Source organism: Eulemur rufifrons, chromosome 14 (assembly GCF_041146395.1).
Source record: "Eulemur rufifrons isolate Redbay chromosome 14, OSU_ERuf_1, whole genome shotgun sequence".
Lineage (NCBI taxonomy): Eukaryota > Metazoa > Chordata > Mammalia > Primates > Lemuridae > Eulemur > Eulemur rufifrons.
Window position 1 is genome coordinate 11,548,276 of NC_090996.1, and position 23,098 is coordinate 11,571,373.

Genomic DNA, 23,098 nt, shown 5'->3' on the forward strand with positions numbered 1-23,098 from the left:
TTAGACGGCCTCTTCTGGATACTGTCCTTTTCTGAATTACAGTGAGCACCAATCTCCCTAGCTACGCAGGCGCACCACAGGCTCTTCAGTAGTTAAAAAAACAAAACAAAACTGATCAACACTATTATGACAGATGAGATGAACAATCACCACCCTGTTACAAAGTCAGCTGGCATATTTCATATTTTTAAACTATTTATTGTTAAACACATATTAATCTCTAATGTAATAAATATCGGTACAATTTTTGAGCTGTTCCCAATGCATTCTGTTATCCTGGGAAATTAATCTAACTTACTCAGGCAATGATTCAGATTTATAAGAATCTGAGGGAACTGTCTTGAACTCCTCTTAATTCTCTGAACAAACAAAAACAGTGAGAACTCACCATCGACAGGAAGGAAACAGACACTAGCGAGTATTCTTGGGGTAGAGGGAAATGGCGGAAAGGCACAGATGCGGGAAAAATAAAGAACACCAACAACAGCCGCAGCCGAAGCTAAACAATGACAACAACGCTGTGCTGGGGGGTTTCGGACAGCAGGCGGCGCCGCACCCTCCAACACGGCATCTCCTGACGCCCTGACAAGAGCTTCCCACGGGGAAAAGGGAACCGTACTTCCGCGCCTGCTCTCCACAGTGCACCAAATTCCTCGGGGTGAAGTTAATTAAAAAACAAAACAAAACACGCAGCTCGACCAAGTTAATGTCTCAACTTCACTCACACTGTGCTATCATCACTTCCATCCCACATAACATACTTTGAATACGACACCGTCTCATTCAAACAACCTCTGGCTGACAACAGCTAAGGTGCCAGGCCCTGGGCTGCACGGGTCACCCTTGCTGCGCCTGTCAGCTCTGCAAGTGCTTCTGCCAACACAACCGACAATAACATTGACTGTTCTTCTAAACTTCTACAGACATTATGACTTTGTGTTCCCAGAATCCAAGGTCTCCACACCTGATACTCATTACTATAACCGAATGAACTAATACCTAATTTATAATTTAATTCAAATTCAGGAAAGGTGTTAGAGATATCCAAAAAGAACTCTTCCTTCCTAAGAGCTATCTTTCAACTGCCAAACTGCCCAGCGTGTTCTAAGTGAAGGGAAATCAAAAGCAACATTCATGGCTTCAGTCAAAGGAACCCAGGCAGCTGCAGGGAATGTCCCAGGAAGGCAGGGGGACGCCTCACCTGCACCAACGCCTCCTTCATGGCGGTCCAGTTGGATACCCGCCACGCACACTCCAGGACGAGGTAGGGGTTTATGTGGCCTTTGGACTGGCCATACTCTGTCAAGGCTTCCCACTGGTTCAACTCCTTAGAGCACCTGGAAGATCAGGGATCGGAGGACAAAAGTTCAGCCACCAGCACACCAACGGATTCAGAAAGGCAAGGGACGGGACTTTAAGCAGCATATTTCCATTCTATAGAGGAAAAGTAACACAGCGAGGGCAGACTCCTGTGGGACACCACGGTGTGCCCACTGCAGGGTGAACTATCTGTCCCCCTGGACACCAAGAACTGCTGCTATTCCACAAAGCCCACAGCACCAGAGCCAGCGGAGGGGCAGGAATGATGTATCGTTTCTCCAGTTACTCAAGACTTTAAACATGGTTCTGAGATTTTTGTTTGTTCTTTTCTTCATGCAGCCATAAAGTAGCAAAGCTCCCTTTTAAAAACACTCACTATGAGAAAATTTCAGAGATTTTTCATTGGTTCCCTTAACTGAATCTTGAATACATCCAACACTAGGTTCAGCTTACCGAATCCAGTGGTCTTCCCAGAGCTGATATTCAGGGAAAATAGCAGGGGACGCATTACTCCTCTCGTGCTCTTTCTTGGCTTTATCCATTGCCTTTTCATAGGATTCTTGTGCCTAAAAACGTTAATAATGCTTTCAAACCACTGTTTAACAAGAAACACAACTTTTTCATTGCCACTGCTTGATTGTTTGGAGGAAATTGGATCACAGGCCCGGGAGTGCCTCAATCTGTGTTCTCAGACCACGAAACACCCACAACTCTCTATTCATAGAGAACAGAAGAGAGTGGGAGGAGGCAGGAGGCAGCGTGACTCCCTGCATAAGACAGGAGGAGAGGAGGTTGTCTAGACCCAGGATTACTTTCTCTGTCCTTGAGTGATCAGAGCAGGAGCCATAAGGCTGTGCCTCTGTTTCTGGAGCTTCTGTGGCTCTGTGTTGTATACAGTGCTGAGAATCACACCCTGTATGAGTGGCCCATGCCACACTGAAAAGACAAACATGAGAACTAAAACGTACACCTACCACTTCCAACAGGACCCATGATGGCAGATACAAAGCATCCACATTAGCATCTAATGCTAAATGACTTAGGACTGTGCTTTAAAAATGCTCATGTCATGTATGTAGGTTTCTCTTAAATTGAGACTTCAATTAAAGGGCGTTTATATGCAGGATGTAAACGTTTCAAAGCTTATTTAAATGTGAACTCCAACTTGAGGATATTAAAGAACCACTACAAATAAGCTCTCATTAACCACACAACTCAATCGTTTCACTCGACAGTGGCTACCTGCTCGAAGAATCCATGCTGCTCGTACGCAAGGGCAGTGGCTGTCTCTGAGTATTTGCAACGCTTCTGCCACAAACCAGCCCACATATCTTCCTCTTGCAACAGGGAATAAAGCTCAGCAAGAGAATCCAGTATTTCCTGAAAACACAAATTGTGGTTTCTGAGTGCTCATGACAAAAACTTTTTTTCAATAAAGCAACTTGACTGTACTATAGTTTAAAATCATTCAGGAGATGTATTTATTCACAGCGTGAAGTCACCTGTTGAGGTGGAGTTATGCTCTCCTGCTCATAGAACTCTGTTGTCTGCTTCGGCTTAATCTGAAGACTCAGGCCTTTCTCGAAAGCCTGGTGCTCCAGCATCAGCGTGGACCGGAACCAGAGGTTGTGTGTCTTCCCCAGGTACTTGAGAACACAGGGTCTGATGGGGATCGGAGGGACACACTGGGACATGGCTTCCACGAAGCAGTTCAGCGCGCTGGGCTGACAATCCCGCTGCACCTGGTGACTGCCACTGCACAGGAACGGACTTATCTCACCCGCGAGAGCCTGAAACCAAAGGGTGCGCTAATTCAGGTCTGTGTTCAAAAACCGCCAAGTCTGTACTCGCCTGCACACAGCAGCTGGGAATACTTTTGATAATTCACTCTTGGATAAGAGGCAACAATTTCCTTATCTTCTGGAACTTAATCGAAACTGTGTTCTTTTATGAAAACTTAAAAGCTAAAACTACGTTTTTCCAAAACAAGATTTAAAAAATACACTCACATGCTGCTGTCTGTCAGAGAGGATTTTCCACAATCTGGGAAAAAGCTGGACCCACGTCTTCTCTGCCAGAGTCGTGGAGATGTGGCACAGCTGAACAAAGGCGCTGAGCAGTGCTCCAGTCTGCAGACAGAAGAGCTTAGATGGCCGCGGGCTGGCGAAGCCTCACTCACTCCTGCTCACACGACACACACGACCTGTCCCATGCTTTCTCAGATGCTCCTCTATTTCTAAACTTCCAAAGATCAGAACAAACACCACGCTGGAGCAAAAGCCCGTAGATTTTGAGTGCCGGAAAGCACACTTAGCAGCGAAGCACAGATGTGCCCAGGGTCTCAATGGCTCACCTAAGTCTGCTCTTGGCTTTCAAGAGCATTTCCTAACACTATCGATTCTATCACATCCAAGATGTAAAAGAACACTGACAACATCAGAAGTGTAACTAAAAGGTACACAGGTGTCACCAAGGCAGTAGCCATTCAAAATAGGAAAGCAAAAATAGAAAAAGCACACATATGTGAGATAAACTATTTGCCAACAGGTGCTATTCTGAAGAACAGATCAAGAGCTGTGGAAGTTCAGTCTCTACAACTGGCAGTGGACAAAAGATTGGAGAAATGACTGGAATGGACAGGAACAGACTGGAAGGGAACAGAACAAACTGGAAAAGAACAGCTGGAGCTGGAGGTGAAACTGAGTGTCCACAGGGCACAGCAAATCCACAGACACGTTTATTCTATTCACAGCATTGTTTCTGAAAATCTGAATTAACTGCCAACATTTTCTCTAAATAGCAGGTTTCTAGCTTGCTTGAAGCTGATCCACCCATGGGGCCCACTTTATGTGGCTTCAGGCAGCTTGGGCATGTGCTGACAGCCCACCACGGTCCCAGCCGCCCCCGCACAGAGACAGAGTGCCAGGGACACGTGTGTCGTGATTATGCTTTCATTTCTCCCCCAGCAAACCCAACAACGGAAATCACTCTCATGTCCGTGTTTCTATTAAAAATGCAGAAACCAAGGAGATAAATATTTCAAGGAAAACAAGTGAAAACACTTAAGTAAAGAACACCCCCAGGCATCTGATGCCAGGCTGCCCAGGATGAAGCTGCTTCACTCTGGACAGCACCTGCCAGGGGCCCTCTTGGCTCCAGGTCCATTCAGCAGCGGCCAGGAGCTGGGGGAGAACCGACGGGCCAGTGAGGTCACACACTTGCTGCAAAACTGTTCAACTCAAGCCCTGAGTGGGTGATACCCGAATCCCGAATGTTGAAATCCCCAAAAGATCAAAACCCCTGAAGTCTAAAGTCCCAAAAATCTTGGTGGGGAGGGGCAGAAAAAAATAAATAAATAAAATCCCCCAAATCACAACCACAGGACAGTTGCATCAGGTTAGATGGAACTTCACCTTGTTACTGTCTGCATGGCTAAAGGGTATGGTGCCAAGTTGACAAGGGGTAGACTTGTGAACTTAATTTTAGATGTCCACTTGACTGGATTAAAGAATACCTAGAAACCTGGTAAAGCATTATTTCGGGTGGGTCTGTGAGGGCATTTCCAGAAGACACCAGCATGCATCTCTAGAGACTAGAGAGATCTGCCCTCAATGTGGGCACCACCCTATCAGCCAGGGCCCGGAGAGATCACAGACGGTGAACCAGTCTCTCTGAGAGCTGGGTCAGGCTTTTTTTCTGCTGCCCTGCACATCCGAACCCCAGGCTCGCTGGCCCTTGCCCCCAACCCACATGCTGAAGCTTTCAGCTTTGGACTGAGAGTCACACTGTTGGCTTCCCTGGTTCTCACTATAAAAACATTAAAAAACTTAATAAATTAAGACACGTCCCTTTTGTACACCTGCATTTGTGAAAGATAAAGTTTACCAAGATCTCAACTCTGTGGGCAACTGCATATGTAGGGGTGACCCACTGTTGTTTTTGATCTATCTCGTCAAAATATTTATGTTACTCGTCATATATTTCAGATGGCCACCGTTGTAAACCTGGGCACACAATTATCAACCATAGTGATGGCATTTATATGTTTCGCTTTTTGACCTATTTATGAATATGGTTTGTCTCCTCATAATCGTTATACTCGTGCAACTGTCATTAGCATATCTAATGTTTGCAAAAATATTTATGTTGTTATTGCCTATTTTATCATGTAAAGTGGCCTATGGAGTGTTCTGTCGTGTTTTTGCATGTTTCTTAAATAAATCCCCTTTCAAAAATGTAAGTAAGTATCTTTTAAAAAGATTTTTTTTTAATTATTTTTTCCAGAATTACATTTTTCAGGATTTTAGACTTTAGGAGTTTGTAATCTTTCAGGATTTCAGTGTTTGGGATTAAGATCAGCTCCCACTCCACAGGCTCATAGCTTCATAGCTTGTTCTAATTTAAACACTGTCCCACAGAGGTGGTGGTGTGTGGGTGCTGTGGTGGCCACGCAGGGAGGGGTCGCTGGCCTCCACAGGCTTCCCACAGAGAGTGAGGACGGTCCACCAGAGGAAAAGAGTGTGTGCACCTGGTCTGAGGGCCGACTCCTTGTGGATTTTGAAACAAACAGTCCAGGAAGAGCCAATGGCACCTGACCGCTTCACAAGGTGGAGAAGCATCAGGAAAGAAAAGGTCAGGGCAGAGACTATGAACGTAATGACTTACAATCCCATCTTGCTCTACGGCAAATCTTTAGCGGCCGCCATAAACACACAGGAGATAAAACAGCATAGACACCACCCTCCCCAATCCCCAATCCCCAATCCCCAACCCCCCAGCTGCTTTGTTTTTCCCACAGCACCCATCTCACTTCCTGACAAATCTGCCTTTTGCTGTTTATTACTGGCCTTTGGCCCTCACCAGAGTTTAAGCCCATGAGAACTGGCTACTTCTGTCTGTTCACTGCTCTATTTCCAGTGTCCAGAACACTGCCTGGTGTACACAGTAGGCACTCACTCAATACATGCTGAAGTGACTAAATGAGACAAAATGTAAAGGAGGTACATGGGGAAAAATGGGCCAGATAAAAGCACCCCCCAAGGGCCACATACTTGTAAGGGGCAGGCATAGGTCTGTCTCTGAGCCATCTAGTGACCATGTCACGTGGGGGCACACCTGGCTCCAATGGCAAAGGCGTCTGCACACCCGTGTTGAGGATAAGTTTGAGGGTCTCCTCCATGGCATGCACCTGGGGGACTGTGACTTGAGATTGTCAGGGAATCCAAGCAATCCTCTTACAAAGGCTGACACAGACAGGGCCAGCAACTCAGGCCATGATGCCTCAGATCAAGAGAGGACCAAGGGGACCCACATGGGCTAGATTCTCCGTGTTTAGCCATATTTGGTCCACCCCAGCCACAGTCCCCACAAGGGGACACAGAAGTGTACTGCTGTGACCAATTCAGCCAAGGAAAAAATGTTAATGGGTAAGCCAAATACCAACACTTTCTACGATGTACTGTTAAAACTTAACTCTGCTGACAGAACCTCCACCAATGAGCTGATAAAAAAAAAAAACTGATGCCAAGGCAACTGATGAGTCAACAACTGCATGGTGACTTATGGTGACCATCAGCCAAAAGAGGCCTCTGGGTTTGGGGATGTGGCCCTGCAGCCCTTCTTTCTGGCAGTGACAGCAGTAGGGACAGGGTCTATGAAGAGCCTAGTCTTGGATGCTCTGCTTCCTGCCCCATCTAACAGATACACATAAAGACTGATTCAGTGCACAAATTCAGGATAGGTCTCCAAGAGATTTTAACATAAAAATTATTTGTGGTAAGTAGGTCTGTTTCACAATGCTCCTGATATGAACAGAATAATCAGTTTCTTTGTAATACTCTTCAAAAGTCACTTGGTATATGAATCTTCAACTGATTTTCTCAGTCATTACACAAAAACAATCATACCCATAACTAAGCTGAGGGTTTGGGGAAACCACAGAGCTTCTATCTGGCTAGATCTCAGAAAACAAATGCATTTGGAGGTCCCAAGCCCCAGAAAGTGGACTTGATTTGGCACATTAACTCATTCTCATGGTCTCCTATTGCACTTGAAAAAAAATCCAGCATTATGTCTCATCACATATTTTTATTAAACGACCATTTCTTTCAGAGGACTCTAGTAAAGCAATTAGCCTCTTTTTACTATTCTCTCCCATAAGAAACTGTAATGGCTTTCTCAAATCTACTTTAGAGTCTCACAGAACTATAATGGTTTCAACTGAGATGGGAAAGAAAATTAAGTGTAACTGGTGAAAGAAAAATTTATACTGCTGTGGAACAGTTCTAACTTCAGGGTTCCAAGTATTCAGGGGGGAAATACAACTACTCTTCCCCCCATACAGACCTTCACTTCACGCAGAGTGTCCAGAAATTTGTCATGTCTGTTGGTTAACATATGAAGCTGATTTCCAATGTCCTTTTCAGAAAGTTCTTTGGTTTTGGGCGTGCTGGTCTGATCTCCAGGAGCCAGTTCAATATCTATTTCTACATCCTAAAAAACAAAGACAAACAAGCAAAACCAAACGGTCAAAGAGTGAAAGAAAATCAAAGAAGCACAACACCTACAGATGTCTTGTTACAATTTCGGCCAAGTAAAATTTTTGTTTGTTTCCTGGAAGTTTGTAAAGTATTTAAATAATCTTGAATTCTAAAATAAACAAACAAAAACCAGATTAACTATACCAGACCCCTCTCTCTCTCTTTTACAATGACTATGAAAATTTTAGCATTTTGCTTCCGTATTTGGATTTTAAAAAGTAAAGGTAAAAACTTTAAGCAGTAAAAATACTAAAGATTATTAGGAATTATAGCCTATCATCCTTCAAAATGCAATATAGTTGCTTAGCTGCCTTGCCCATGCAAATTAAGAATACCAAGAGGGTCGTGGCATAGCATGTTGTCAGTAGAACGTTTAATACAACTCATTCCCAAAGAGGAATGAACCTTATCTCTGCCTGAAGCTTCTGAGAAGTCACAGTCAATAATCATCAAACTCTTCCTCTAAGTCAAGCTATCAACAATTTGGTGTGCACCCTTGAAAATGCATAAGAATCACTTCAAAGTTGGCAATTCATTTCACACAGGAAGATTACAGAAAGAAGATCAAATCACCAAATGATCTAGCATTTAGCAACAGTCAAAAAAACTTTAAATTCTTATTTGTTAATAAAATGAGTAGGTATTCTACACATGGAAGAGGGAACAAACTACCCCTTTTAGAGCAAAGGTGGTGCAGTGCCCCCGCTACAATACCAGGTGACTGTCTTCTAAAACCCAACACTCCAGCGGGCTGAGCTTCCAAAATCCAACAACCTAAAGCAAACACAGCCTAAAAAAATCTCTGCCTAGAACAGTGCCAGCCACGCCCTCACGGAGGACGAAAGCCAAAGACTAAGGCACCCGCCTTGCCTGACAGACTTGCTCCCCACTGTCCCTCCAGGACTAGGCAGAGATATGGAAGGTTCTTAGCCGGCTGCTGGGGGAACCAGCTAGAGCCACGGTTCCTTTGCGGCGGCATCACTCCCCAAGGCAGTGCTTTATATAACGCAACACGGGCTATTTCTTACTTGGAGAGAAAAATCACAAAGTGGTAGAATATTCTGCACTGAGCAGTACCAGCTCATGATAAAGTACCTGTCTCAAAACTGGCAACACAGAGATGCTTCTCAATTTTAACTTAAAAAAAAAATCTAACTGAACTTAGGCACCACCTTCAGCACTTTCAGGTAGAGATAGGTTTTGATACATTGCTCTTGCCCTAAAAACGTCTAAGGCTGACATAAAAAATTCTTCAGCAGGCACAGGAAATCTGCCTACGGAGCCCAGAGCTCACCTCTTCTTTGGACTCACTGTTCTCCCGCTCGCGAGGCTCCTGCTTGACGTGGGTGACCATGGCAAAGGCGGCTCGGTCGTGGCTGTCGGCCAGGTTGATGACGTTGGTGATGGACGGGAGCATGGCTCCCTGGCAGCTGGTACCAATGGGGGTGCTCTTCTCACACACGGCCAAGAGAAGCTAGGGAGGTGTGTGGGAAAGAAGGCGAACCTGAGGCACACGTGGCATTCGGGCACCTGGGGATGGCCCCCAGCCCTCGGCTCGGGTCCATACTTCTCCCCAGGGTCAGATGGAGTCTCAACTTCTCGCCCAGGTGTCCCTCACTCAGGTATCTCTGACTCAGCAGGTCCAAGTACAAACTCAGCATCTTTCCCCCCATGTCCCCTGTCCCCTTCCAGATGGGCTCCCTCTCCTCTGACCCCTCAAAGGCACCTCCCAGACAGATGCCCTCTGTTTCACTCACAGCGTTTGGTGAATGCTGTTAATAACAGCAGTGTACTTTTCAAAATCACTAGGAGTAAATTTCAAAAGTTCTTGCCATAAAAAATGTTGAGTATATGAGGTCATGGATATATTGATTAACTTGATTTAACTATTCCACATTATGTTCACAAATCATTATCACTTTGTAGCCTATAAATACATCAAATTATAAACTGTCAATTTACGATAATGATAAAAAAAGAGCAGGAAAGGCCAGCATGGCTGAGACTGATGAGTGAGGGACAGAGGGACAGACTGGGGCTGCAGACAGGGCAAGGGTCCAGTCACCTGGGGGCCGCAGGACCACAATCTGGAGGCTGGATTTCATGCCAAGTCCAATGGTAAGAAGTGACGTGATCTGCTTTATTCTTTAAGAACAATTTTGCAACAACAGAGAAAACTATGATAGACAGGAGGGGAGCGAACACTAAGGAAACCACTCCCATTGTCCCTGTGAGAGATGACGGTGGCCACACTGTAGCCTTGAGCTGGTAAGTCCCAGTGATGGACCAGAAGCTCAGAGGACAAAGGAAGAAATGGAGGACTCTGCTTGTGCCCTTTCTCCAATCGATTCCTGAGTACCTGCCACAGCCAGTGTGTCATCTGTCTTTGCATTTTTAGTACCTGACTGACCCAGCGCCTGGCATGTACTCAGCAATCGGCAGGTCTCTTGAACGAGTGATGGTAAAGCAGGGACTCTGCCCCCCGTGTGGCCATCAGCAACATTCCAAATACATGCTGCATACAGCACACACCAGAAACACACAAGCAAGCTCTCACTGAGGCCCGGCGCCACCTTCCCTTCTGTTCGTCAAAGAGAATTTAACGGCCTTCTGTCTCAGGTGTCATATCAGACAAAGTAACATGGTAACCTGGTTTCATTCGTTCCAGGTAAGCAGACAGGAATTACTTGCTTAGCACTGGTAACCTGCTATAGAAAACCTAAGTTGCCTGGAGCCCTAAGTTGATGAAGGAAGGACAGCTGGCTTGAATAACCAGCAAACTAGAAGTCTCACTGCAATCCTGCTAGCAACGTCACAGAACATCTGATTCACCCTCCACTGAAATGCCAGTCCTACTCTAGGTCTGCACCTCATCCTTAAGACCCTGACCATTTTAAACATGCCTGCATCGCTGACACCCGACTCCTCATGCCAAGGATCCAAACCCACAGCACCGTCGGGCACTCTGGCCTGGCTGCTCTACCTCCCTATTTTGAGAGTGATGACAGCTGACACTCATTGTACACGGCTGCATTTTCTAGGGCATGCAGACAGAATTTTAAAATCTTTCTATTTGAAGAAAACTGAATCTTGGCCTATAAACTAAAAATTATTCAATTTTCTGATAAGGGACTTAAAATCAGCCAAAAAAGGCTTTGGATGAACACTTGGGTTTAAATCTTTATTTCCTCCTAGAGATTAAAAGGTTTATGTTAGAGATTTCGAATTTACCTTAGTGTGCCTGAACGCCTCCTGGCTTTAGTTCCCCACTCAGAAAAGCCAGGGCCACCCCCTGGCCACAGATGGTGAGCCGAGTCCACCCTACCTCAATGCACTGCTTGATCCAAAAGTGGTTCCCCATGGCTTCCCAGTTCTGGGAACAGGTCACATAAAGCAGGCGCTCATAGACCCGACGTTTCATGGAGTTGTCAAAAACCTCAAAAAACTTTGCCCTGATGAGTGGCTGGGCACAGCGCAGCCCGGAGAGAAAGGCGGGCTCAAGTTTCGCAGTCAGCTCACTGCCAGACAGCGTCTCGTCTCTGTAATCAAAGGCGTAACACCAAGCTGTCAGAGCCAGCCAGGACAGAGGACTCCATAAGCGAACAAGCAGAAAACAGACGGTACCAACTTTCTGAAATGCCATGATGAAAGCTACAAATCATGGCAGGCTCATGCAGCATTTTAGCGAAAGGTTTATCAATGACACCAAAATATGTTACATGACTTAGTATTTAAACAAATACTTTCAATTCAGGTTAAAGTAAAAGATGAAGTCAAGTGTTGGTTGGTCAGAGAACACATTATGGACGAATATATGCAATATTTGAAAAATTGCAGAAATTACCTGTAGACATAATTAACAAGGTCTAAAAACTGGGCATTTAATTCAAGGTCTTCTGGAAAACGTTTCTCTATGTAGGTCATCATTTTCACAAGCAAAATGGACTTCTCACGGAGTGTTGGTGTCTGTATGGAATTTGTTTTTGAAAAGAAAGGTCAATTACTCCTATTTGAGAAAAGATATGCTTAAAGATATTTCTTTTTTAAGCTCCTACAATTTTGTCAAGTACAATAAGACAAGATCATTTCTAAACAGAAATATCAAAGATAGCTTTGGTTATCTTTGGAGGCTTAAAATGAAAACATGCCAATATAATTTCGCAGGGACTACAACTCGCTTTGGAGAGAAAGCAACTAAATTACAAAACAAATCAGAAGTTTGCAAGCACCTCACTGAGATAAATGATATTCCCTTATTATTATTATCCCTAGGCTTGCCTTCACCACCACAAGAGGGTAGTAACAAGGTTCACTCAACATTTGAACAGAAGTAAGGCCACACTAAGATGAGCAACACATTAATCTCAAATTTCTACCTAAAAGCTGTTAAGCGCACTGAAAAAAATCCATCTTAAGGAAAGATACTGTGAACGCAAATACAGGGGGAAAAATGTTTTGCTTCAAGTTTCAGAAAGCAAAGCAAGGTCATGCCTGACTTTTCCTTTACGTTCAGGAGTCTCTTGGCCGAGCATGGCACCCTCGTCGCAGCTCACCTGATTGGCTGCCATCGGGGAGTTATTCTTCACCCATTCTTCCACAATTTTGACCACAGCCCGGAGGATTTTGGCATCAGGTGACTTCTCAATGAGTGACGTGAGAATGGCCTGAATGAAGTTCTTCCTCATCTCCATGCTCATCACCGCCAGCCGCGTTTTCACCAGCTCCAGGCTGAGCATCACCAGCTCACTTGTGCCTGTCCCCGTGAAGGAGAGAACACGCCCACCAAGCTCTACAGACACATTTAAACAGGTAGCCACTCTGCCACTGGCATGCCAAGCTCTGCCCATTTCCCCCAAATATTTTCTCCAGCAATTAGAGCTCTGTGATTTGAAGCCTCTTACCACTGCATCTTGCAAGGGTGGTCCTACAAGAGCCCTTCCCATGAGGGCAGGAGATGACGACACTGACGGGAACACCGAGCCCTGACGTCACACTCATGGCCCTTGCATTCTGAGGTGCGTCCAACAGCTGTGCCAACCACAGCCCCAGCCAACCACCACCCCCGCCCCCACAGAACATCCAGATTCCTGGAGTCCACGGCTCGTGTCTGGAAGTTGTGACTTAGTTCTTCAGAAATAACAACTCTGATTAAGCAATCCCTGTTTTATAGCGAACGCTAGATAACACTCACGTAGTGGAGAATGATTCATATAAAAATCAAACTACTTTAAAATTTCTTCACTGTTAACATTCACCAATTTTAAAAGCACTTCATTTTTTTTTTTTTTTAAGAGACGGGTTTCACCGTCACCCAGGCTGGAGTGCAGTGGCTGTTCACAGGTGCACTGAAGCCTTGAACTCCTGGCTTCAAGTGATCCTCCTGCCTCAGCTTCCCTAGTAGCTGGGTATGGACTGGAACCACCACACCCGGCTTAAAAACAGTTCATTTTTAAAATGAGTCTCGATTTTAAATCCCTTTGTTAAGAGCAAATGATAACGAATCACACATCAGCAAGACTGCACGTTAATTCACAGTCACTTCAGAGTTCAATCACACAGCCTGCACCACCCAATTGTTCAGCAAAGTCTGAGGAAAAAACCTGGGGTGGCGGGTTTGTCACCTGAGGCTGCTTCTGTGCTTCCTGATGCTGCCTGTGGATTCAGGTGCTCTCGGACCATCTTCTGCAGGGAGCGCATGAACACGGAAATCAGTCTGTCGATGTAGCTTGGGTTGTTGCTACAGGCGGACTTGAGAATCATAAGGGTCCCTAAAGTGCAGAAGTTGCCAGTTGTTTCACAGAAAAGTAACAACAAGAAAAGTAACAAAAATGTGCTATTTAAAACACAGATCAATAAAAGTACAGATCAATTACAGATGTTAACATTGTAAGTTTTCACTTGGCTTCCACTGCATTTTGAAACATTATATTTTCACTTCTAATTCTTTTTATTTATTTATGTCTTAAGACAGAGTCTTGCTCTGTTGCTTAGACTAGAGTGCAGTGGTGTCAGCCTAGCTCAGAGCAACCTGAAACTCCTGGGCTCAAGCAATCCTCGTGCCTCAGCCTCCCTAGTAGCTGGACTACAGGCGTGTAACACCACACCTGATTAATATTTTGTATGTTTAGTAGAGACGAGGTCTTGCTCTTGCTCAGGCTTGTCTTGAACTCCTAGCCTCAAGTGATCTTCTTGCCTTGGCCTCCCAGAGTGCTAGGATTACAGCCCTGAGCCACCGTGCCCGGTCTTTCACTTCTTATTCTTAATTATGTCAAGTCATCATGCATGAGAACTGATTTTTATGTTTCAGTAGGAACAACATTCTTACCCTCAGTTCTGGATTTTATTTTTAGGTTATGGCAGACCACCCTAAATGAAGATTTTTGTCCCATGATATGTTTGGGAAAAACAAGGAAAAAAAAAAGGAAGAAAATCTTTTTATAAAAAATCTAGCCTATCTGGACATGAAAAATGTTTTAGAATTCAATTTGTACTTCATTCTGAAAAACCACATAAGACCAATAAAAACCAGCAAAGCCAACACCAGAACATGAATGCCAAGTACAGGAAAAAACTATCCTTCTTTCATAAATGGCATTTTTACAATCATCTTGATCCTGACCTATACACATGAAATTTTAAATCTGTATTCATGGATCACGTCACAGAACAATCAAAGGGTATTTGCTATTTACAAATGCCATCATCCCAGATTTGGACAATTTTAGGCTTGCTCTGTTAAAGGACCGATTCTCTAGAGAGCCAGCCTCATTCGAAGACAGGCAACCCATGACAATGAAGACAATGCTGAAAACAGGGATGTCTCTGCTGTCCCTGGGTGCTGCGCTCTCCACTATGGGGCAGCTGGTGGTGCCCAAGCCCTGGATCTAGCACAGGAAAGAGAACGGTGTGGCCACCTCTCCAGGCCCACTTCACCCTGCAGCTGCCCCTGCTCCCCCAGCCCCAACAAAGGAGGGAGACGGGCCAGTGAGGCCCGCTCTTCCCAATGAGAGTCCTTTGGAGAACGCACAAGAAAGGAGACATTAGTGCCATCCTGTGATGGAAGCCTGGATCTACAGGACGACCCACTTTACAAAAAGTCACAGAAGCACTCTTCACTCTCCAAACCTACATGATTCCAGAACAGAGAGCAAAGGGATACCATATAACCAAATTTACCTGGCTCCTAAATTTCAGAGAGCAAGTAGCCAGTTTGGAGAGCAAGGAATTAATCCAAAAATAACTTATTCAGTTTGCAAATTCAGATACAAACATTTGTATGCATGTGTACAGAAAAATGACACACACCAAAATGTTACGACTGTTTACTGTTGGGCAGAGAGGCCGACAGGTGCCTTTTATTTAGTTTTCCCTCATTTGCATTTTCAAAGCTTTACACAATGATTATGGAATAAAAGACAAAAAAGATTTTAAGGTGCTTACCCAAAGTCTAATTCTAATCAAAGACATGAGTTGGACAAAAAGCAGAGGGAGCCCTAGACATTTGGCTTCCAGGTACCCAGGGGCCAAAGTTACCCATCCAGCTGCCCTGATAACTCGAGAAAGCAATTTTCCTTTTACTTTGGTCAGCCAGAGCCTCAACAATTAGCCGGAGACAAGTTCTTATCTTATGGTGGCTTATTTACAGGTGGACACCGTGAAAGGCACTAATTCCACACGTGTGCACACAGCTCCCGCAGCGTCTGTGTGGTCAGCGTGACACTGGTGGGCAGGATCCACCCATGGGTAACTACCCTCACAAACAATGCCTGCATCTGAGGGTGTGGAGGGGGACACAGAGGAAGCACCGGTGGTGGGTGAGATGGGGCTGTTCACCTCACTGACTACAGGGAACAGTGGCCTTATGGACACCAGGCCAAGACACAGGCACCCGAACAAAGCATCAGCTCAAAGCTCCTTCCAACAACCCGAGCCTTTCCCAGACAGGAAGCACGCCCAGTGAACAGGGACCAGGAACAAACTGAACCACTGCTGGAAAAGTCAAGACAGACACACACTCACCAAAGAGCTGGGAGGGATTGGCATTGGTGGCCTTCTCGTAATTGGTGAGCCCTTCATAGATGACCTTCCCGACGGCCGCGTAGAGGCACTCCAGCTCTTCGTACTTGGAGGCCACACTGGAAGTACCTGAAAATCAAGGTGGGAACCTGAGCCCTGTGGTTAGGGCTCTCGGGCCCTTCCAGTCCTCACACCCAAGACAGAGCTCTGGCTGAAGTAGCACCTGTAGAGAGTGGCACAGGCACTTCTCTTCCAGCGTAGGACTCACCTCTGGGCTGGTCCCCACTCTACACAGCCATGTGACAACCTTTTACCTTACCAAGCCTCACCAGAATGTGCTTGAAATACACTCATTCATTCACTACAGCCAAAATCTAACCTTGCTGATTATTCAACGTTTGACATGATATTTTAACCTAACTTTCCTTTAATAGCTTAAGGAAACAGTAATGTTCAGCTAATGAAGAACTGAATTTCCAAAGCAGACAAAACAACACGATGACTGTTGCCATTAAGTGTTTGTGTCAATCTCAAAAAGAAAGCTTCAGAATGTAAAGAAAATGGGGAAAATACAACACTCGCTATGGTGACTGGAGGAGGAGCATCCTCAAATGACTAGTGCCCACCTGGCCGCTTCGAAAGAAAAGCACCGACAGAAAAGGTCACATACTTGGCTCCGTTGGGAAGATACTCATCAGGCGAGAGAGAAGGCTGTGGACGGCCCGCAACACCTTGGTGTTTCCGCACGTCATGCAGGCCGCGATGCCACGCTGCAGGGGCTTGAAGCTACTGAGGATGGCCGGGGACTGCAGAACCGTTAGCAGGAAGCTCAGCACCTCCAATCCCGTGCAGATGTTTCCGTAGTTCACCTGATTGGGCTGCTCCTGGAATGGGGAACACAGGCTACTCACAGCGACATGGCTACACCAGTACACCGAATCACAGCGACACAAATCCAGCACAAGTTAAACCACATGCCATGAAGGATGTGGAAACTAAGTAACAAAACCACTAAAGAACGAATAAACAAACAAAAGAAAACTGAATAAAACATAAAATAGAGGGCATGGTTTATAGTAGGAATGGGCGCTGCTTTGTCCAACTTTTATCTCTGTGGTTTACACACACACACACACACACACGTGCCCTGTACGTGCAGTGTGTGTGCGCACTGGGTCGTGAGGTAACATCTCTCTCACTCACTGTGGGGCACAGGAACAAGGGCAGAAAGCCACCGTGAGCACAGCACATTGCTCCATGAAACACTAGCCTTTTAAGGGGCAGAGGCTGTCCACTTACAGCTACCTGAGCTTTCAACTACGACTGCGTTTGATGGGAAAGTAATTTGACCTTTCAAAGAGAAAAAGAGGTGAGAAACCTGCAGCCCATCCCCAGGTTATGCACCAAGCTAGAACCAAAGCAGGTGCCGTGGCCTCAGGGGCTGTTTCTAGCACAGTTTCATGGGTAAAACAGAGCAATGTGTTAGTCTTTGCAGTACAAAATAACAAATGCTTACAATAGGCTTATAATCCTGATAGTGAAATCTTTCCAATTCCATCAAGCAACTTGAAAAATTCAATCTGGATAAGGCAAGAGAATAGCTTTTGCTATTACCAGAAAATTACAGGATCATAGTTTTTTTACAAAAACAAACCAAAAAGACCCATATAAAAACCACCACCAAAATTATCATTTGGGACTATCTCCTTGTTAGGACTAAGCCCTTGTGATTCCAAAAAGTATTTGATAACAGGCCAATCAATAAAATTTGTTTCAAAAATTCAAGCTTATTTATTTTTGTAGGGGGGGTCTCACCCTGTTGCCAAAGCTAATCTCAAACTCCTGGACTCAAGCAATCCTCCTGCCTCAGCCTCCCAAAGTACTGGGATTACAGGTGCGAGCCACTGTGCCCGGCCTCAAGCTTATTTTAAAGGTTGCGATATATGTCAACTAAAAATGTTTATCCCAAGCTAACTGGCAAGTCAGTTTAAGAAATGAGTTCACAAAATACAAGAGAACTGTCACCATGTTTAAACACTCCGAAGTACACCCGGGGCTAGAGTGAAGGCTGAAGCTCCAAAGCCATTCTCAAACTGCCGTCTCCTGGCAGCGGCTACAAGAGAACGCGGCAGGGGCCACGACTGGCCAAGGGATGAGAGATTTGGGGCTTAAGGGTAATCCAGAGTAATCCATAAATGTCCAGCCCCCCCCTCGCCCCCAGGCCAGAGTGTCCGATAATGGCCTCAGTGGCCCTGTCCTGGCCCTTCTAACACTCACACCTACCACAGTCATCAGCAGCTTGTCGAACCACTGCAATTTGAGCTCAGACTTGGACCACATGTCTGGCCGTAACGCGGTCTTCAGAAGATTTACACACCGACGAGAGAGCACCTCTCCAGGAGACCCCGCAGTGTTGGTGTTGTCATTAACCTAGAAATTCATCCAAATTAGAGCTGGCATTTCCTTGTGTCCAAATTTATAGCCATTTTCTCGACACCGCTTCTCCACTGTGCCCCATGTCCTTGCATCCTTGCTCTCTCAAAGATCTTTAGCTCACAGCCACCCCCTCCTTCTGCCTACCTCACTGTAGCCAGGGACCCTCCTGGACTGGTCTGACTCACTCCCCCCAGCACCCAGCCACTCTCCTCTGCATGGTGCGTCAGTGGTGACTTGTAATTAGTTGTGTGATGGAGAACCTGCCCTGTTGCTCCCCACAGGACTTCCTTACACACTGCAGGGACACAGGAATTATTTCTTGGTTGGATAGTTTAGTAGATTGTTTTTAGTACTAAGAGATTCTCAAAAATACTACAAGATGTACTATTTTAAGTTACAATTTTTTTTTTTTTTTTTCGAGACAGAATCTCGATCTGTTGCCCCAGGTAGAGTGTAGTGGCATCATCATAGCTCACTGCAACCTCAAACTCCTGGGCTCAAGTGATCCTCCTGCCTCAGCTTCCCAAGTAGCTGGGATTACAGGTATGTGCCACGGCAGCAGGCTAAACTAATTTTTTTAAATTTATTTAATTTTATATATATATATTTTTTTTGAGACAGAGTCTCACTCTGGGCTACAGTGCCGTGGCGTCAGCCTAGCTCACAGTAACCTCAAATTCCTGGGCTCAAGCGATCCTTCTGCCTCAGCCTCCCGAGTAGCTGGGACTACAGGCATGTGCCACCATACCCGGCTAATTTTTTCTATATCTTTTTAGCTGTCCAGATCATTTCTTTCTATTTTTAGTAGAGACGGGGTCTCACTCTTGCTCAGGCTGGTCTCAAACTCCTGAGCTCAAGCCAACCTCCCGCCTCACCCTCCCAGAGTCCTACGATTACAGGCATGAGCCACTGCACCCAGTCAATAGTTAAACAACTTAAGATTCCCAAATTTTTTAAAATAAAAGACTTAGGGAAATTTCATTTACAATGGTTTTTTAAAATATAAAAAGTTTCAAAAATGGATTCCCAACAACTCCATGAATATACATATTGATACGAATGATAAATAAACCATGTTATAACATTTAAATTATCACATGTTGTACATATTTTATGCAGGTTGGGATCATCAACGCCTTTACTGAGCTATATACCACTCCCATTTTAAGGATATAGAAAAGAAAACTTGGCAGTTACACGATTAGACCAAGATCACTGACCTACATATTTCACCAATGTTAACATGCTGTTAATTACAAGGCACAGCATTATTTTATTACTATTGAAAGAAAAATGATTTTTAAAAAATCCTATCACAGGCAGACTTCAGAAATATTAACCTGCCACCAAATCAATGACATCTGGCATGAAAGTGACAAAACTAGCTCTCAGACCTGGTTTGGCTATTTCTTTTTTAACTAATCTGTCACAGGTAACACCCTGGAGTGTTACTAAGTAGTCTGTGCTCTGCAGCATCCCCAAGAAGCTCAGGATCCCCTACCTGACAAGCCACGCGGATGAGGAAGTTCACCACGGTGTCTGTGTGCTGCTTGTCGATGGGCTTGGCAAGCAGAGAGTCAGCTCCAGGCAGCGACTGGCTCCTCCCAAACACCTGGAAAAGGACGGTCCTTTAAGGCAGGAGTAGGATTCTTGACAGAAATTGCCAACACAGGGCACTGACTTCTTCATCTAGCTAATGGGTATGTGGGGACAGAGGCCATTCTGGGCACTGGGGACACCAGACACAGCTGTGGTTTCTGTCCTCATGCCCAGCAAGAGAGCAGATGGCTAACAGACACGGGAATGAAGAAGGAGCAAGGGCTCCCATGATGGAGAACAAGAGGGAGCGTGGTCTGTGAAGTGAAGGGACGGCACTGGGGAGACCTTTGGAGGAGAAGCCAGCCATGAGGACAGACAACAGCTCCAGGTAGAGGGAAAAGAGCCAGTGGACACGTCCTAAGTGAGCAGGGAAGTTGGAGTGTCTGCAGAGCAGAGGAAAGGCCCGTGCAGCCAAAGCACCATGAGAAGGTTTTGGGGGACTAGAGCCATCACCAGGGCCTGGTCCCCCAGGCCAGGGAGGCCATGGTCCAGGGGAAGTTTCAGTGAGGGGAAAGACAATCTGACTTGATTTAACTTTCTGTCTTGAAATGATTCTAAAATTCATAAGAAATTGCAAAAACTGTACGGAGGTCTCATGGACCCTTCACCCCGCTTCCCCTGACTTTGGTTCTGAAGAGAAAGTTTCTCGGTGCTCTGGCAGCTTTGTGAAAAACTGAAGGGGACAGAAGTGGAGGCAGTGAGAAGAGCTGGGAGGCGGCTCCACAGCCTCATCACTGGAGGGAGGGGTGGAGGCTGGGACGGGGGTGGGGTGGGCATGCATGGCAGGGCTGACAGGACTTGCTCTTGACCAGATGTGTGGCAAGAAGCAAATGGACAAAGTGCAGATGGTCCCAGGTTTCCAACTGGAGCCCAGGGCAGACAAAGGTGCCACAGGGGACAGTGGGACCGTGAGGGGGAGAGAAGAGCTCAGCCTCAGTCACACAGGGTTGGAAGTGGAGTAGCCACCCCAGCGCCAACCCGTCAGTGTGTCAAAGACCCCAGGCGGGGTCTGGAGCTCAGAGCTCCCCAGGCCACCAGCCACCTCAACAAGCGGTGGACAGCGTAAGGCCCAGGACCCTCCTGAGCTACCCTCCCAACAAAAGGGGATACACTGTCTTTTTCAAAAAAATCGATCACAACATGGTCACATGTTCTCAATTTTCTTACTTAAATTTCTCTTGATGCCTTTCTGCAAGTAATTAACCATTATTGACGGATCTCTAATGGTACTAAATGAACACAAAGAAAAATGCGTCTGGTGACTTGGGGACACCTTGAGTGAGTGGCATGTCGCGGAGTTTCTATCCAGTGAGCACAGCTGTCCCCAGTCACCTCCCCAGCTTGCAGCTCAGCACTGCACCCACATTCAAAAAGTGCCCAATAAATGACACGTGCCCACGAGGACTCACAGTTCCCATAAGAAAGCATAAGATCTTACAGCACTGATGGCTCCGGTGGCCGTCCTGAAGCGTTTCACTTCCTGGGCAGAATCCACCGACAGACCTCTTTTAATGGAGGATGAGACAGAGTTGACTCCTTCTCCGCTGGAATTTGGGTCCATATCTGAATCCGGCTTAAACACACACACACGCACGCACATGCACACACACACATGCTTGACTTTATTGACTGGTTTCCAGAAGAAGCACAAGGAATACAATTGGGGATGGCACTGGGGGATGACCTTCCTACCTGCTGGTCCTTGATCCTCTGTAATTCCCACTTGATGACGACCTCAGACAGGTCCACGGCCAGCCTCCTCTGCTCGATGGTAACGCTGGGCGTGAAGCCCAGTCTCTGCATGGCGCTCACCATGTGCTGCACCAAGTGGTGCCGTACGGGGTAGTACACCTGCAGGCACAGGGCCAGTGTCACGTCGGGAATGCTGGATCATGCGCCTAGCGCACCCCATGTCACATGTGACCCACTTTGGCCCAACACACACACACACACACACACACACACACACACGGCCCAACCGTATGCTCAACAATGCTGAATCATGACTTAATCAAGGAAACTCTCATTACCTTATATTTGTGTGTTTATCACCCTCCCCTTTCCCCTAATTGAGTTCCAATGTAACAGTATATTTTGCCCTTTTGGTAACATCTTTAAAACATGTTGAAAAATTGAATTCTGTTTAGATAGGCAGGTGAGTCTAATCACATGTAGCAAACTTCAGACTTGACATCATCAAAGTTTAAGACATACCAAGAAGCAGATTTCCAGTTCTAAAAGAGCTGGCTGTAAAAGAATTAGCTTTCAACTCAATCCTTTCTCCTCTACACAAAATCTACATGCAACATTTACATATAAATAAATCTCACAACGTGGGGGACTTGGCTAAAGAGACTCATGAATAACTTCTCAAGCCAGGTTACCAAAATCTAGAGTTAATGATGACTATCTTCCACTTTAAGGGACCAACTTACCTGCATAAAATTTTAACCAAGTACAGTATTTACAAGTGTAGTTTTAGAAAGCAACATGATTCTCTGCACCACTGCAACTTCCATGCTGATAAAGTGATACACACACACACACACACACGAATGAATGAGAATCAATGAATGACCACCTTATGACTGTAGAAGAAGAGACAAAAGTTCAAAGCAACGGCCTGGAAATGCATTACACACCCATCTGTGGTACTTCCTCCATACCTTAAAATGCTGCACTATCAAATGTAAAATGTGGACCAGCTGAGGGACAGTGTGTCCCTCCTCCACAATGATCTTCCTCGTCCAGTGCGTCAGCATCTGGTGCCCGTCCTCCATCCTGGCAGGCACTGCTGGGGTCAAAATGGCCATTGCTTGTCTGACAATTGCTCGAGCTTCCATTGCATGAGCCTTGAGAAGACTATGAAAAACCTTGAACAGAACAGAAATTCTTATGTAAGATGAGAATGAAAGCTTTAAAAAAACAAGATACAGGCCGGGCGCGGTGGCTCACACCTGTAATCCTAGCACTCTGGGAGGCCGAGGCGGGAGGATAGCTCAAGATCAGGAGTTCGAGACCAGCCTGAGCAAGAGTGAGACCCCATCTCTACTAAAAATAGGAAGAAATGATCTGGACAGCTAAAAATGTATACAGAAAAATATTAGCCGGGCATGGGCACATGCCTGTAGTCCCAGCTACTCGGAAGGCTAAGGCAGGAGGATTGCTTGAGCCCAGGAGTTTGAGGT

At 45.7% G+C, this 23,098-nt stretch overlaps 1 protein-coding gene across 2 annotated transcripts in view; it reads right to left on the bottom strand.

Annotated features, from left to right (window-relative positions):
- The window catches only part of TRRAP (transformation/transcription domain associated protein), a 115,921-nt gene that overhangs the window by 33,503 nt on the left and 59,320 nt on the right, over positions 1-23,098 (bottom strand). For both annotated transcript variants that reach the window (XM_069486546.1, XM_069486547.1), the window contains 18 exons: positions 22,577-22,783; positions 21,603-21,761; positions 21,349-21,483; positions 19,813-19,923; positions 18,159-18,305; positions 16,546-16,759; positions 15,879-16,004; positions 13,481-13,627; positions 12,413-12,612; positions 11,704-11,825; positions 11,185-11,398; positions 9,154-9,333; positions 7,666-7,812; positions 3,330-3,449; positions 2,823-3,110; positions 2,563-2,700; positions 1,774-1,886; positions 1,202-1,337 (listed from right to left, as the gene is read on the bottom strand). In XM_069486546.1, coding sequence (XP_069342647.1) covers positions 1,202-1,337; positions 1,774-1,886; positions 2,563-2,700; positions 2,823-3,110; positions 3,330-3,449; positions 7,666-7,812; positions 9,154-9,333; positions 11,185-11,398; positions 11,704-11,825; positions 12,413-12,612; positions 13,481-13,627; positions 15,879-16,004; positions 16,546-16,759; positions 18,159-18,305; positions 19,813-19,923; positions 21,349-21,483; positions 21,603-21,761; positions 22,577-22,783 — 2,904 coding nt within the window. The remainder of the gene's footprint in view (positions 1-1,201; positions 1,338-1,773; positions 1,887-2,562; positions 2,701-2,822; positions 3,111-3,329; positions 3,450-7,665; positions 7,813-9,153; positions 9,334-11,184; positions 11,399-11,703; positions 11,826-12,412; positions 12,613-13,480; positions 13,628-15,878; positions 16,005-16,545; positions 16,760-18,158; positions 18,306-19,812; positions 19,924-21,348; positions 21,484-21,602; positions 21,762-22,576; positions 22,784-23,098) is intronic.